The 16505-nt window shown below is 38.7% G+C and overlaps 2 protein-coding genes across 5 annotated transcripts; one reads left to right on the forward strand and one right to left on the reverse strand.

Moving 5' to 3' along the window:
• The first annotated feature begins 2320 nt into the window (after nucleotides 1-2320).
• On the forward strand, nucleotides 2321-10661 carry azin1a (antizyme inhibitor 1a). 2 transcript variants are annotated; one of them, XM_060861368.1, is made up of 12 exons: nucleotides 2321-2542; nucleotides 3265-3387; nucleotides 4487-4677; nucleotides 4834-5007; nucleotides 5239-5411; nucleotides 5807-5941; nucleotides 6183-6264; nucleotides 6541-6615; nucleotides 7351-7516; nucleotides 7766-7881; nucleotides 8370-8572; nucleotides 8777-10661. In XM_060861368.1, the coding sequence occupies exons 3-12, from the start codon at nucleotides 4576-4578 to the stop codon at nucleotides 8889-8891; spliced, it is 1341 nt and encodes a 446-aa protein (XP_060717351.1). In that variant the 5' UTR covers nucleotides 2321-2542; nucleotides 3265-3387; nucleotides 4487-4575; the 3' UTR covers nucleotides 8892-10661. The 2 variants fall into 2 exon arrangements, with proteins under 2 accessions (XP_060717351.1, XP_060717352.1); XM_060861369.1 differs by having other exon boundaries at nucleotides 3268-3387.
• On the reverse strand, nucleotides 9622-14892 carry klf10 (Kruppel like factor 10). 3 transcript variants are annotated; one of them, XR_009647791.1, is made up of 4 exons: nucleotides 14766-14892; nucleotides 11556-12123; nucleotides 10909-11261; nucleotides 9622-10823 (listed from the first exon to the last, which is right to left on the reverse strand). XR_009647791.1 is itself a non-coding variant. In XM_060861370.1 (3 exons), the coding sequence occupies exons 1-3, from the start codon at nucleotides 14808-14810 to the stop codon at nucleotides 10984-10986; spliced, it is 891 nt and encodes a 296-aa protein (XP_060717353.1). In that variant the 5' UTR covers nucleotides 14811-14892; the 3' UTR covers nucleotides 9622-10983. The 3 variants fall into 3 exon arrangements, 2 of the variants coding, with proteins under 2 accessions (XP_060717353.1, XP_060717354.1); XM_060861370.1 differs by having other exon boundaries at nucleotides 9622-11261; XM_060861371.1 differs by lacking the exon at nucleotides 14766-14892 and adding an exon at nucleotides 14605-14625 and having other exon boundaries at nucleotides 9622-11261.
• Between the last annotated feature and the right edge of the window lie 1613 nt (nucleotides 14893-16505).

Below are 16505 nucleotides of genomic sequence, written 5' to 3' on the forward strand. Positions count from 1 at the left end.
CCTTCAACCAGTCATATAACAGTTGCATGGTTTTAAAATTGTACAGATACAGAACCAGGTAGTTTAATGTCCTCAGTGACTTTGACTGTAAAAAAAAAAGTAATGGAAAATTTAATACTTCAATAATAAAATTTCTTCAATAATATTCAAAAGAGGGGGCCACGGTGGCTTAGTGGTTAGCATGTTTGCCTCACACCTCCAGGGTTGGGGGTTCGATTCCTGCCTCCGCCTTGTGTGTGTGGAGTTTGCATGTTCTCCCCGTGCCTCGGGGGTTTCCTCCGGGTACTCCGGTTTCCTCCCCCGGTCCAAAGACATGCATGGTAGGTTGATTGGCATTTCTGGAAAATTGTCCGTAGTGTGTGATTGCGTGAGTGAATGAGAGTGTGTGTGTGCCCTGCGATGGGTTGGCACTCCGTCCAGGGTGTATCCTGCCTTGATGCCCGATGACGCCTGAGATAGGCACAGGCTCCCCGTGACCCGAGGTAGTTCGGATAAGCGGTAGAAAATGAATGAATGAATATTCAAAAGAATCTCTCCTGAGGTTTAAGACCATTGTAGTGATTAATGAATCTGTATAAATAAACAAAAGTTTTAGAAATTTGGAATCAGCAATTTTGGAGAACTAGAATTAATTTGGAGTGAATACATGTTTTAATTTAATTTTATTCATTTATTTTTAGTAAACTAGACTTTGGCCAAATATATTAAAGTCAAAAAAGCCAAATCAGTTGGGCTGTATACCAGAAGAACAGATGATTCACATTTTCATACACATGACTATTGTTTATCTGCATATATTAGAGATAAACCAGCCCACATAATTATAAATGTTTGCCAATAAAATATATATATTATTAAAAATAAATAAATAAATAAATAAATAAATAAATAAATAAATAAATAATAATAATAATAATAATAACAATAATAATTATTATTATTATTATTATTATTATTATTATTATTATTATTATTATTATTATTTAATATGTAATTTCATGTTTCCTTTGTCACAGAATATCTAAGATTTTGTACACTAACTATATTAATGCAGACCCTCTATACTAACATTATACATACATATATTTATACCTAGATTTAAAGGTATATACATACGTCAGCATTTTTATTTCAGCAAAATCATATACAGTATAACTAGGGATAAAGAGTGACTTTCATAATGAGTAATTTAATGGAACCTCCTGCAAAGAATGTAAAATTCACCACAATTCGATTAGACTTGTCACATAAAAATCACTAAAACATGAGCCAGTAGAAGCCTCACATTTGTTTTCTCTGATTGTTTGTTTTTTTTCTCTTCAAGAGACCCTTTAGCGGTCATCACTCCTCCCTCAGAGCAGCTCTCAAATAAAGGAGCCGGATCTGTTTAGCTCATACACTAGACACAAAGCCTTGACCTGTGAGATATGCAGAAGAACTTGCAGACTGGACTAGACCATATTTTCATATCATAATCCTACACCTAAGAGTGTAGTGCAAGATATATATACAGAGCGTGGAACCCATGCATGTGTGAAAAATGTTATGCTTCAGGTAGGACCATCTATCTACCTATCTATCTATCTATCTATCTATCTATCTATCTATCTATCTATCTATCTATCTGTGTCTGCCTATCTATCTATCTTTCTATCTATCTATCTATCTATCTATCTATCTATCTATCTATCTATCTATCTATCTATCTATCTGCTTATTTATCTGCCTGTCTGTCTATATATCTTCCCATTTTCCACCTCTAGCGTATAAATGCATTACTATACATTAATATACATTTATAAATATATGATATATAAATGTCAGTAATTAATTACATTTAGTATTTTTTTGGTAATATATGGTAAAATATAATTTTGGTATTGCAATATCTCTGTTGCAAATCCACAAACATTCATTATTATTATTATTATTATTATTATTATTATTATTATTATTAATATTAAATAAAAAGAGACTTTATATTTTAAATAAAAAAATCATTATCCATGTTTTAACACGACAGTAACGTGAACGCACGTATTTTTATAACGTGTAGTAGACCAGCAGTGTAATAAATAGATGTTTACTTCAGGTAGATACAGTTTATTGCGGTAACTATTTATTTATTAATGTATTCATTTATTAATTAATTTATTCATTCATTTTTAAAACTTACACCCCGCCCCTTCTCCCTGTCACCTATAACAGCTTTCGTACACACGCTCTTTGGATTGGTCGACGGAACCGCATCTGGAACTTGCCTCCTGTCATCTGATTGGCTTAAACACACGCAAAAAAAATGATTGGCCCCTCCCACTCATTTTCCTAACGTCAACGTTAAAAGGAAGTAGCCGATTAGCATGCTAGGCGTGTTTCAGCTCCTCCGCCCTTAATAGTGATATTATCTTTCGGGTGCCTTCTAAATGTCCGTGTCCGCCAAACCTCGTCATTTTATCTCTATTAAAGGTGTTCCCACTATTTTGTAAACATTCCGCCGAAAAAGAGAAGACGGTTTAACCCTTTTACTGAGAATTTCTCTCAGGTAAGTAAGCTAAGCTAATCTATGCTAAGCTAAGCTACCAGAAAGCTAGCGCGCGAGCGCAACCGATAAATTACAAAAAAAAAAACAATGTTTAAAATGTATACGGTCGGTTATTTAGTTCTATATTATATTATTTTGATATAATCTATTATATTTTTTTTAAGGTGTGTATTCAGCAGTCTAGCTTAGCGGTCACCGAGTTGTTTAGTGAGGGAGGTTATATAGCCACATAACTAACTAACTAACTTGGTTAGTTATGTGGCTAGTTAACTTTATCTAGAATTTGGATCTAGTATTTTTTTTTTTTCCTAGAACATCTCTTTTCCTGTCAGACTCGTACATTTTGGTTGACGGTGTCATTTCCGGTCCACACAGCGGCTCGTGCCCTTGTGTTCCTATTAAAGTGGCAGTTTTCATTCAGTACTGTTTTACATTGTGACTCCATCTCAACTACAGAATCTTGTCTTATTAAATGTTTGTATTTGATTCGGTTTCAGATATCAAGGAAACTTGAATTTCATATAAATAACTTTTTGACTGTTGACTGTTAGGTTCAGGGTTAAGGGCTGTTTTATTATATGTAGATGTTTGTCATGCAATCTCAATCAAATCCATCTCACTACCATGTCGGTTCAAAGGGGGCGAATACTTTTGCAACTCACTGTGCCAAAATTAATCTCTTTTTTATTCGTGCCTCGGTGTAATTGTTTCATTTCTTGCAGCAGCTTGTGACTCTTGAGACCTGCGCGGGAGCGTGTGTGTGCCAGGAGCGGTCGGACTTCAACGCTGAGCCCCCTTGGGACCCTAGCTGATAACAGGAGGGGTCTGGCTTTTGACCTTTCTCTGTAAGTCCAGTAGGCTTAACTGGGATAAACTAGAGTGACAGCGTGAGACTGCATTGTGTGGCATCACACTGACAAGCCTGGTGACTCAATTATTCAATTATTGAGATTGTAAAACTGGAATGTATCTTCCACCCATGTTATTTTAAACCACCTGCAATAAGAATGCAGATGTAGTCAAGTAATCAGAAGAATGAGCTGAGAATCTTGAGCTGCAGAATGTAATGGATGCAATTTTTGTGGATTTATTTATTATTTGAATTAAGTAAACGTCGGTCCATTTCAAATCTTGTGTATTTCAATTTCACATCTAAAAGCTTGTTACTGGTTGGGGAAGAACAAGTGGATATTGGCCTTCATTAGAAATTTGACTTTCTGTAAAGACATTAGAGCTTGATTTGTGACTGTTGCACTGACGCACAGGCTAAAGTCAGATTAAAATGTCTGATGTGTGTATTTATGCCTAAATGTATTGTTTTGAGGCATGTACTGTAATCCACATCACTGATTTGGTTACAACTCAGTTCAGTTGTAATGCTAACAACAGTCTGTTCTGTACACCTGCAGTAGAAGCCTAAAGCCAAAACACACATGCACACACACAAACACACACATTTCTCAGATCTAAGCATGCTGGGATTCCAGCTGCCCTAAAACAAACCACAAGTCACAAAACAGTTCACATCACTGAACATCATTTCAAAAGAGAATGACGACAAGATCTTGGCAAACACTCTGATGCTTAGGTAATATTTCAGTAGCCGGTCTCTATTCATTCTTTGTCTGTTGGACAAATAAAAACATAAAAGTATCCATATGGAGATGCTTCCAGTCTGGGGACATTTATTTAACATTTATGGAATGAGTTTGCCGTGTAAAAGCATCGTCACTGTCACTTCTATTAAATGGCTTTGTCTCAGAAAGACAGAATAAATTTCTTTTATCAGAGATCAGAAATGGACAGTATGTCACTATTCATTAATGAATAAACTGTAATCCTGTGCAACGGTGATTATAAAATGGATTATATGTTTGGGAAATGCATAATACATTTTTTTTTTTTTTTTTTTTTTTTTTTTTTCTCAAATCTTTTTCTTTGCAGTGGATATCACTAGGACCCAGGAGCTGTGAGGGCTTTGCTATATAGGTGACCTGCTTTATGACTCTGTTGTCTCGGGCTTGTGGATAAGGATGAAAGCGATGCTGGATGAATTGCTCTGTTCTGTCGAGCTGCTTGAAGGAGACACTGCTATCCTTGATGTGATCAACAAACACATATCTGACCAAACTCAAGTGAGTACTGAGAGGACAGACTGATTGTCCAGCATCTCGATACAGTGTTAAATGTCTAGAGTTTAGTAAAGAATTACAAAAAAGCTACATTTTGTGTTACAAAACAAAAGCAGGCTTTAAAGCAGATGGTTAACAGAGTGGTCACTTCTCATTTAGGCACAAAAGAGTGCATTCTTCGTAGCGGATCTGGGTGCCGTCCTTTGGCAGCAGGTCCGATGGAAATCTCACATGGACCAGGTTCGACCTTTCTACGATGTGAAGTGTAACAGCAGTGCTGTGGTGGTTGAGATCCTGGCTGCACTGGGAACTGGCTTTGTTTGCTCCAACAAGGTAAGCTTGAACTTTTGCCATGAATCCATTAGGTCACATGAGCTAGACGTCCTGTCAGCATGGTGTCTAAGTGAGGTGTTTGTAGAGTAATATAGAATATTATCGGACAAATGTGCTTGAAATCAGTGATTTCAACAAAAAGCACATAAAAATTGACATGACCTGTAGCTCAGGTAACCGTTCAGCCACCGTATGCATGCTGATAACTGCGGAATAATCCATTTTTCACAGCACCATTTGGAGTTGGTGAAGAACTTTGGAGTTCCAGCTCAAGATGTCATCCTGGGTGGAGCCTGTAAGCAACTCTCGCTTATCAAATATGCTGCTAAAAATGGCGTCCAGCTGCTGGTGTGTGACAACGAGGCTGAAATGAGGAAGATCGCTCGCTGCCACCCAAATGCAAAGTAAGAATCCGGGTGCATCATATTGTCATTTACTGAAGAAAAAAAATCTATATCATTTGTTAAATGCTGCAAGAATCCCTGTTTTTCACTGAAATTTCTTTGCATAATAAAATAAAGTAGTACATGATTTGATTTTTAAGAGGATTAAAACATTTAATGAGAAGTTTGGAACTGTAGCAGTAAATCGCTTCAAGTCGTGTTGCATCACAAGACAGTCAGATTATTTCTCTGTTTCAACGTTCCTCCAAGTGTTTTTATCCATCGAAGACATCTTGTGGACGGTGAATATGTCCCTCATGCATGCACAGTGTCCTAACACTTGGGTTTTGTTTTTGTTTTGTTCTGAGTTACTATGCTCCCAGCATCCTTAGCTCTGAATACTCTGTTGGCTTTAGGTTGCTGCTGCAGGTGTACATGGCAGGCTGCTGTGAGCACGGTGAGACTGCCATGCCCTTCGGCTGCACGCTGAAGGACTGCAGGCACCTACTGGAGTGCGCAAAGGAGCTTGGCGTAAACATAACCGGCGTCAAGTAAGTCCCACACGCATATCTTTTACAATATTGAAGCGTATTTAATCGCGTCCGGCTAAAAAGATTACTGTGCTGATATAAAAGATTCATGCCATAATTGGTTTAATGACCTATTGTAAATTTATGAGATGTAACAATAACTGTGATAATAATAGGATCCTGTTCATGATGCATTGTATAAGTAATTGTTCCCACATGTCTGTGCATCGTAAGTGACAGATTTGTTTGTTTTCTGTTCCAGGTTTCATATCCCCAGCTGTTGCGCAGAGCCTGAGGCTTTTACTCATGCTGTTTCAGATGCACGCTGTGTGTTTGACATGGGGGTATGTTGCTCTGTGCACTGTGTTATGTAAAGGATCGTAAATGTCTTGCATTATAAGCTTGCCTTATTCATTTGTTTAGAGTGTATTTGTGTGGGTCTGTGTAATATGTAATGTGTGTGTGTGTATATGTATGTATGTGTATAATATATATATATATATATATATATATATATATATATATATATATATATATATATATATATATATATATATATATATATATATATATATATATATATAATTTATTATTATTTATTTTTCTATGTTTTTATAAAGGCTGAACTTGGATTCGCTATGAGTATTCTGGACATTGGTGGAGGCTTCGATGGAGTTGAGGCTCAATTAGAAAAGGTAATGCAAGTTTTAAGATTACTCCTTTTAGGTTGACCTTCCATTTAGGATGCTGAGTAGTTTGAGGTGAATGCAAGAGTTTCAAAGGTTTTTTAGAAAAATGCTCTGCTCACTGGTTTAGTGCAACAGCAGCACCTGCTGGACAAAATGTTATATAAGGAACAAAACATTTGGGGTCATGTTAAGAAAATAATCAACTCCAGGGTAGCGTGATGAATCCACTGTGAAGTTGCTGTTACCATCCTGCAGTTGGTTAAGAAACTCCTTTTAGATGTTGTATTGTATTTATACCACTTTTTTTTTTTTTACCGTTTATACTTTGAACTAATGTTGTGGAACTTCCATGAAGTTGTTGCGTATAACCCATATAGCAGCTATAAACAGACTTTACTTTTTACAGCCACTTTTTATTCTTTCTTCATGTTGAATGAATGCATTTATATAAACCTATGATTTCAATTACACTCAGTATTACTGTTATTATAACAATTAATCAACAATCATCAGATTCAAGAATGACAACTGCATGTATAAGATGTGTAATTGTAATTTCGTTGCTTGATTTATTATTATTTTTTTTTTATTATTTTATTTTTTTTCTTCTCCAATGTTTAGTGTCTTAATCCAGGTGAATGCTGTAATGCGCATTGTGTGGTTTTATTTATTTATTTATTTATTTATTTATTCCCCTCAATTATAGGTTTTTTAATCGGTTTGAATTGTTCTCTGTTGCAGGTGAACAGAGCATTGAAGCCCATGCTGGATGCATACTTCCCTCAGTCGACGGGTGTGTCCGTCATCGCCGAACCTGGAGCCTACTATGTGTCTGCTGCTTTCTCACTTGCTGTGAGCGTCATCTCAAAGAAAATGGCAGCTCAGAATGCCAATCATCACGCACAAAGTTAGTGCTTTGCAAAACTTCAAATTTGACTAACTTTAACATGCCCTGAAACTTTTCCTCTGACACACAGATCCAACATCTAGTGATTTATTACGTGACCTTTCTAGAAGAAATCAGTAATTGTTACTGTCTTGTAAAACTGCTAGTTTTAATTAATTAGGACTCGTGCCTCCCTCTCTACATATGTTCGCTTTCCACAGACAGGTCAACTAATACATTTTATTTATTTCTTTTTCCTTTTCCCTTCAGATACACTGTCTGGAAACAATGAGCCGGAGTTCACATACTGTCTGAATGACACTGTGTTTGGCTCCTTTGCCTATAAACTATTAGATGAGTCTGATCCTGTTCCATCTCTACTCAAGGTGAAGCATTTTCACGGTCACCTCTGACCCACTGCCAGTACCTAACCTAAGCCCTATTCAGATCGGATTAGTTTATCGAAGGGACGTTTTGTACAAATTTTATTTAAACCTCTCCTCGGTAATAAAACTCGCATCTGGACAGCAATAAAATGATATATAAAGTGTTGATTTTTAGCAGGTTGTATTTTCTACGAAACCGTATGTTTGTTTAATGTGGACATGTGATCAGTCCATTCACAGCACAGTTAGTTACTGAAGTAGAAAACAGTTTTTCAGTATTTCAGTTCGGGGTTGAACTTTCCAATTTCCCAAAGAAATACGAGTAATGCCAGACGTGACGGATAAGACTTGTGCGAAGATTTGGCGAAATACAATCATTTGTTTAAATAATCGTTGTTGGGTTTTGATATTTGATTCGTCGTGTGTCGTGTCTGAAATGAGTGAAAACTTAGAGTAGAGTTCATCGATGGTTTGTCGTCTTGATGTAGGAAATGTCCGCCGAGGAGCCGCTTTTCACCAGCAGTCTGCGTGGTTGCTCCAACGATGGTCTGGACCAGGTGCTTGAGTCCTGTCTTCTCCCAGAGCTCAGTGTTGGAGACTGGCTGGTGTTTAACCACACCGGAGCCAACAGTCTCGGAGTGATGGGAGAACCGCCGCCGCCCGTACACTACATCATCTCTGCACAAGACTGGTAAGAGCTTTCAGTAGTAGGCTTTTAAATGCTCAGATGTAGCCGACTAATGTATCCGTAGTCAAATACCTTTAAAAGTTTACTGAGGTCACTTTTTTTGTGGTCACTACCTTTGTACTTAGCATTTATAGTTTTAATAAAAAAGTACTTTTTTTTTGTGTGTGTGTGTGGACAAATTCTATACAACCTGATTTGTTTACACAGGTACGAGATTCAAAACTACGGCATAATACTGGACACAGCCCTGAAGAACTTCTCTCTGGTCCCATGCTTTCAGAAGCCCAGTCTGAGCGAGAGTGCCATCTCTACTCCGGCTTAGCAAAACCGCTCTGGGGCTGCAGCAGCCCCGCTGGCCAATTTAATTTAAAAAAAAAACGTTCTGGACTCTTATGGGACCAGAATACAATGAACAAGGTTTCAGAGAGGTTATTGGATGAAGAGGAAAAGCATTTATGGTCATGTATATTGTTGGGATTGGGTTTAGTCATTTGCGGGATTGATTGTTAGCGCTGTTTACAAACCTGCTAGAGTATTTAATTCAGTTTTATAAATATACAAATATACAAACAGGCATATATGTGATAATATTTTCCTCTGAGATAAAGTTGGGTTTTATTTATTGAAATTCAAAGCCTTATAATTTTTTAAGAGCCATGTATTTTCTGATGCTGGTGTTTCGAGGAGCCAGCAGGTGGCAGTGCAGCTCTGCGATCCGATATTCTTAAAATTATTTGGGTCCAACTCTATGTTCTGATAGTGCTCTTTATGCACAAGTTATGATTCTTTCCCCTTAGAAGATTTTCTTGTCGGCATCTTAAGAAATGTTCAGCTATTAGACGGCTCTCTAAGGAACGTGAGACTGTAAAACACCTAGAAAGCATTAGAGCTGACAAAGCTGACGTAATCCTCTACATATCTCCATCTTCACAAGAACATTGTTGTAGTTGTCAGGGCAATATTGTAGTGGGTCAAAAGCAATATTGGACCACAGATGGTTCCTATCCGTGAAGATTTAGGGCCTTGGAGAGTTCCTAAAGATACTGTGAAAATGAATTGCTACAAAGGTTTAATTGTAATGGAACTGCAATATTGAACACAATTGCATGGCTTCAATTTAGCAGGATAACAAAGCAGATAAATTGCCCCTCATCGTCCTGTTTTTTTATGTGAAGCTTCTAGGCATGTGCTGATGTTCATATCACAATCATCACTCAAAACCATATTTGTGTGTAGTGAAGACTCCATTCTTAAATGCAGTTGGACAAAAAAAATGTAAAGTAGGCCCGATGTCCCACGTTTGTTCTTTACACCCAGATCATATTAAAAGTCTGTCTTTTATTTATCAAATCTGCAGAACCAACAACATGGGGCACCAGTAGAAATTGAATTATGCAGTTCCTCACCGTCCCACTGTTTGGTGTTTAAATGGAATTACAGCTGGCACTGAGAAGTTTAAAGACCTCATGTCCATCAGTGCCTGTGAACCATGAGGGATGGAAATAGTTTTCCTGGGGGAAAAAAATCAATGTTGCTGTTTCTGCTGGTTGGAATCAGTGTTTATTTATTGCTTATGCTTGCAGGTCATGTCCAGTGTTGACTAATTCTTGGTCATTTTATCAAGGTAAATATCGCTACCAAACTCAGACGTGCTTATAGCTGGAATAACAGGGCATGTTATTAAAACTGCACTGCATCAATCTTTCAGAACATGGGAGTTTATATTTGTCCAAAGAAGATACTCATTAAGCTGTTCTCATGTAATTAGCTTCTTTAAGAATGAAACGCAGTCAAAGAGACGACATTTTGTGCATTTTGTTCATGCACGTTACATATCGAGACGTGGCCTATTATCCGCACATGCCTAGAAGCTTTTGGTTGTATGTTGACTATATATGTATATGTCGTCGGGTGTGCTTAAGAAAGTGCTATATGGTTTCTGTAAGTGCTGTTGGTCGGGATGGACAAGCTTCCCAGTTTACCTGAAACAAAGTTGAGTCATTTTGAATGAGATGAATTCAATCCCTCAGACGGAAAATGTAACATCTTGTTATGTTCGGCAAAACGCCGTCAATAAATGATTGTGCTTAAATGTGTGTTCATTTCTTTACACTAAGTGTAATGTTGCTTTACAGTTTGGAACGCAGTTCAAGAACACGAACAGAGCCTGAGAACGTTTTGTCCAATCCTAATCGAGGTTTATGCTGTGAAGCCGTCTACAGCTTGATGAGCGCTAAGAAAAAGGTTCACCTTCCTTGAATAAGAAATTCTAATGATTATTTGAACATGAATAATTTTAACTAACATAGTATATAAAGTGCATTGTTGGCCACACCAACCTCAAAGAGAAGGTGCAGAATGTGCAGTAAACAATCCTAATATGAGCCTCCATGATCTTTGTTTGAGTAGTACATTCAGACCTGCGGTTTGATTGCGATGGGCAGGAGAGCTCGAGCTCCTGCGCCGAAGCAGCCAATGCGGCTGATATGTGCCTGCCAAGCCGGAGCTCTCTTGGCCACATAATGCCGACGCTTGTGTTTGGCGAGGTGATCGCTGCGTGTAAAGCGAAGGTGACACGTGGAGCAGGTGAAGCGTTTCTCCCCGGTGTGAGTGCGTCTGTGACGGGAGAGTTCATCTGATCGGGAGAATCTCCATTCACATCCCTCCCACTGACACTTAAACGGCTTCTCACCTGTGGGAATGAGACAGGAATTTAAAGGGACATTAAGCATTGATAAATTGATTGTAGTAGATTATCAGCGCCATTAAAGAAGCAGTCCAGAAGATAAATTTAACACTGTGCCTTGTTTACCAAAGGTGTATTCAGCTGTTTGTTTTGTTAGTTACATACTGGAATTACAAGTCTAAAATAACTGAAATAAACAGTTTTGCATTTATATCTATCCTTCATTTAATATTTAATATCTGTAAAATGTATGTTTAGCTGCACACTAACAACCACTTGGGAGATTACGTCTTCCCTCACCTGTGTGTGTACGCAGATGCACTTTCAGGTGGGAACTTTTCAGATAGGTTTTACCACAGTCAGCGTGGGGGCAAATGTGGCAACGATGCTGTGGCGGGTTCTTCACTACAGGGTTAATGACAGTGATGTTTGAACCTTTACTTGTGTCCACCAGAGCCTGTGTGTGAGACTTTGGAAGCACCACTACCATGCTGGGAACACGAGAGGCCACTAAAACTGGGGGATTAACTGTAGATGGAGCTTGTGTGTTGATCACTGTACATGGAAGCATCTGGAACAGTGCTACAGATGATGCTGTGATGGTGTCAGGAGGGGTTTTGGAGGCAGAGCTGAACCAGACAGAGTTCAGATTTTCAAGATTTACTTCTGAACAGCTGTCAATTGGACCACCGCAGTGGCTCCGGATGTTGCAGACGGGCAAGGGTTCGGGGACGAACGTCTCTGAGGAAACCTGACGCAGGTGATCAGATGTGTGACGGATCACACTGATGGCATGGAACCGAGGTGTTTCGCTCTGGCTCGGTTCTGCTGATGGAGCACAATGTGGTGCCATCTTGCACCGAAGGGGCTGTAAAGGAAAGAGGAAAAATGTATAGTGTATCCAGAAGTAGGTAAAATATATACATTTAATTTTATCATCTATAACATCATGTACAAAATGCAGTAATTTGTAGTTAACTAGTTGTATACATATATAAAGATAAAGTTGTTTAATTAAATCTGGCAACCCTGACTCATACATATATGAGAAACTGAAAATACATAGAAACTGAAAACAGCTAAACCTGTATTAAGGACTGTAAAAAGATGGACTAAGGAAGCGGAGCAGGATTTACAAGCATGTTTCTCGCTCACTGATTGGACTGTTTTTGAAGATGCTGCCACCGACTTGGATGAGCTCACAGATACTGTAACATCATATATTAGTTTCTGTGAGGATTTGTGTATTCCTACCAGGACTCACTTAACCTACAACAACGATAAACCATGGTTCACTGCAAAACTCAGAGGATGCTCACAAGAATGGGGATAGGGTCTTGTACAAACAGGCCAAATACACACTGGAAAGGGAGATCAGAGTAGCAAAGAGAAACTATTCTGAAAAGCTACGGGCTCAGTTTGCCTCTAACGACTCAGCTTCAGTGTGGAAAGGTCTGAAAGCCATCACCAACTACACGACACCATCCCCCAGCACTGTGGTGAATCAACAACTGGCAGACGACCTGAACGAGTTCTACTGTAGGTTTGAAAAAGCCCAATTTTCACCTCCTGTCTCCAACAGCAAAGATGAGGTGTGTCAGGTCTTTAAGAAGAACAAAAGGAGAAAGGCACCAGGCCCAGACAGTGTCTCACCAGCCTGTCTGAAAACCTGTGCTGATCAACTGGCCCCCATCTTTACTCGGATATTCAACACATCACTGGAGCTGTGTGAAGTACCCTCATGCTTCAAAAGCTCCACCATCATCCCCGTCCCAAAGAAACCCCAAATTACCGGACTAAATGACTACAGACCTGTGGCCCTAACATCTGTGGTCATGAAATCATTTGAAAGACTGGTTCTGGCTTATCTGAAGGACATTACTGGACCCTAACTGGACCCTCTGCAGTTTGCCTACAGGGCAAACAGGTCTGTGAATGATGCAGTCAATATGGGACTGCATTATGTTCTGCAGCATCTGGACAGACCAGGGACTTATGTGAGGATCCTGTTTGTGGACTTCAGCTCTGCTTTCAACACCATCATCCCATCACTCCTTCAGCCCAAATTAACCCAGCTATCCGTGCCCTCCTCTGTCTGTCAGTGGATCACCAGCTTTCTCACAGACAGGCAGCAGCTAGTGCGACTGGGGAAACTCAAATCCAGCACCCGCACCATCAGCACTGGCGCCCCCCAGGGCTGTGTTCTCTCCCCACTGCTCTTCTCTCTGTACACGAATGACTGCACCTCTCATGACCCCTCTGTCGAGCTCCTGAAGTTCGCAGACGACACCACACTGATCGGCCTCATCCAGGACGGTGACGAGTCTGCTTACAGACTGGAGGTTGAACGGCTGGCTGTCTGGTGCAGCCTTAACAACCTGGAGCTGAACACGCTCAAGACAGTGGAGATGATCGTGGACTTCAGGAGAAACCCCACTGCTCTCCCCCCACTCATCATCATGGACAGCATTGTGACAGCAGTGGAGTCATTCAGATTCCTGGGAACCACAATCTCCCAGGACCTGAAGTGGGACATTCACATTGACTCCATTGTGAAAAAGGCTCAGCAGAGGTTGTACTTCCTTCACCAGCTGAAGAAGTTCAACCTGCCTCAGGATCTGCTGAAACAGTTCTACACTGCAATCATCGAATCCACCCTCTGCACCTCAGTGACTGTTTGGTTCAGCTCAGCTACCCAATCCGACCTCAGGAGACTACAGAGGGAAGTCCAGACTGCTGAGCGAATCATTGGCACAACTCTCCCTACACTCCAAGACCTGTACTTCTCCAGAGTGAGCAAAAGGGCAAAGAAAATCACTCTGGACCCCTCACATCCAGCACACTTACTATTTGAACTGTTGCCATCTGGCTGACGCTACAGAGCCCTGAGTACCAAAACGACCAGATATAGGAACAGTTTCTTCCCTCAGGCAATACATCTGATGAACACTTAACATACATCTGATGAACACCTAACATACATCTGATGAACACCTAACATACACAGAACAAAACCTATTCTTACATTGTCTGCAAGTATGCATTATATTTTATTTTGCACATCTACATTTGAATCTGCACATCTTTACTTTAATTTGCACACTTATATTACAATTTGCACATACAACTGTCTATTATTTATGTGTTCATGTCTTACCATTGCTATATTTTTACACTGTGGAGCTCCTGTACTAGAAAAAAATCCTCGTATGTGAAAACATACTTGGCAATAAAGACCTTTCTGATTCTGATTCTGATATCAAGAAGTGGTTTATTTCAATCTGGCAACCCTAACTCTGACGACTAGCATTAAAATGGTATTATTATTAGTTATGAGTATTATTCTAACCTATTATTTAGTCACAGTCGGTGAAATCTGGATGGGACGAACATATATTTAAGGAATAAGAGAATAAATGAACAATATTAGCCAGAACGTTTTAGTTATTAGACACAAAAAAAAAAACAAAAAAAAACAGCTTTTCTGGTGAATGCTAACAGGCTACTTACATCATTTAGGACAGATGACACACGAGGGTCACTAAATGTAGCCATAACAGTAAACTCTGTAAGACTCTTAAAAGTGTTAAACACTCATTTAACTTGCTGTTCTATTAATCAGACTCATTGAGTCATTTCAAACATGAGTCGATCACGGATCACATTTTGACCAATCACGATACAGGAAATTCCAGCCGTTAACCAATCAGAATGGATTCGACACGTGATCAGAGGCATGAAGCAAGCGTGATGCACAGCATACCAAAAACAACTTTTGTGTTGCCAGATTGTTATATTTCACTCCATGTTGTAACTTTTTGTACTTAACGGTGCTTGCTAAAGCAACATTCTTGTTCTCTTGCATACTTATTATTAATGGTGCTTGAAAAGCATCATTATTGTTATTCTGCATACTTATTATTATTATTATTATTATTATTATTATTAATGGTGCTTGAAAAGCATCATTATTGTTATTCTGCATACTTATTATTATTATTATTAATGGTGCTTGCAAAGCATTATTATTGTTATTCTGCATACTTATTATTATTATTATTATTATTAATGGTGCTTGAAAAGCATCATTATTGTTATTCTGCATACTTATTATTATTATTATTATTATTATTATTATTATTATTATTATTAATGGTGCTTGAAAAGCATCATTATTGTTATTCTGCATACTTATTATTATTATTATTATTATTATTATTATTAATGGTGCTTGAAAAGCATCATTATTGTTATTCTGCATACTTATTATTATTATTATTATTAATGGTGCTTGCAAAGCATTATTATTGTTATTCTGCATACTTATTATTATTATTATTATTATTATTATTAATGGTGCTTGAAAAGCATCATTATTGTTATTCTGCATACTTATTATTATTATTATTATTATTATTATTATTATTATTAATGGTGCTTGAAAAGCATCATTATTGTTATTCTGCATACTTATTATTCTTCTTCTTCCGGACACTTTTTCGGCGCGTAACTTGTCCCGCAGCTTTTGTCCTAGACCCATGAATGAGGTGTCAAATCGACCGGCTCGTTGAGGACAGGTGTGCTATGACTTTTATAAGCGATCAGAATTCCGGAATTCCCGGTACGGAAGCTCAAAGGGTTTTTTTTTTCCCATAGACTTGAATGGGGAATTCTTAAAATTCTTTTGTTCTCTCTGTAGATTTAAAGCACACTCTCAATACATGTAACTATCAACTCCACACTATCAATCCAATGATTCCACAAGTATTGGCACCCAGTCAATACCCTTTTGTCCAAAAGTATTGGCACCCCACCGGGTATTCACGTGACGTCACGTGTAGCCCCGCCCCCAAAATACTGTTCTATGCAGTATAATAATAAGTAGAATTCCATAATGACTGCAGTTTTTATATGAAATGTCAAAACACTTAGTAGTCACTTTTGTCCAAAAGTATTGGCACCCCACCGGGTATTCACGTGACGTCACGTTTAGCCCCGCCCCCAAAATAAGCGAAATCAAAAAGTTAGCACAACATGGACATGTCATATATCAAAACACTCCGGCCGATGAGGGGAACTGCCTCACGCGTGTTTTGGTCACGTCACGTCACGTGTAGCCCCACCCGTCACGTGTAGCCCCACCCCCAAAATAAGCGACATCAAAAAGTTAGCACAACATGGACATGTCATATATCAAAACACTCAGCACGATGAGGGGAACTTGCCACGTGCAAGCACCATTCACATTTT

This window comes from Tachysurus vachellii, chromosome 25 (genome assembly GCF_030014155.1).
Source record: "Tachysurus vachellii isolate PV-2020 chromosome 25, HZAU_Pvac_v1, whole genome shotgun sequence".
In the NCBI taxonomy this organism is placed as follows: Eukaryota; Metazoa; Chordata; class Actinopteri; order Siluriformes; family Bagridae; genus Tachysurus; species Tachysurus vachellii.

What these genes read in the sequence shown, in the direction of transcription:
- azin1a (XM_060861368.1), top strand. Translation starts at nt 4,576, where the DNA reads ATGAAAGCGATGCTGGATGAATTGCTCTGTTCTGTCGAGCTGCTTGAA. An exon ending in GCTGTGTGTTTGACATGGGG is followed by an intron (nt 6,265 to 6,540) that starts GTATGTTGCTCT and finishes GTTTTTATAAAG; the next exon opens with GCTGAACTTGGATTCGCTAT. An exon ending in CTGTTCCATCTCTACTCAAG is followed by an intron (nt 7,882 to 8,369) that starts GTGAAGCATTTT and finishes GTCTTGATGTAG; the next exon opens with GAAATGTCCGCCGAGGAGCC.
- klf10 (XM_060861370.1), bottom strand. Translation starts at nt 14,810, where the DNA reads ATGGCTACATTTAGTGACCCTCGTGTGTCATCTGTCCTAAATGAT. An exon ending in TGTCATCTGTCCTAAATGAT is followed by an intron (nt 12,124 to 14,765) that starts GTAAGTAGCCTG and finishes TTTCCTTTACAG; the next exon opens with CCCCTTCGGTGCAAGATGGC. An exon ending in GCATCTGCGTACACACACAG is followed by an intron (nt 11,262 to 11,555) that starts GTGAGGGAAGAC and finishes TCATTCCCACAG; the next exon opens with GTGAGAAGCCGTTTAAGTGT.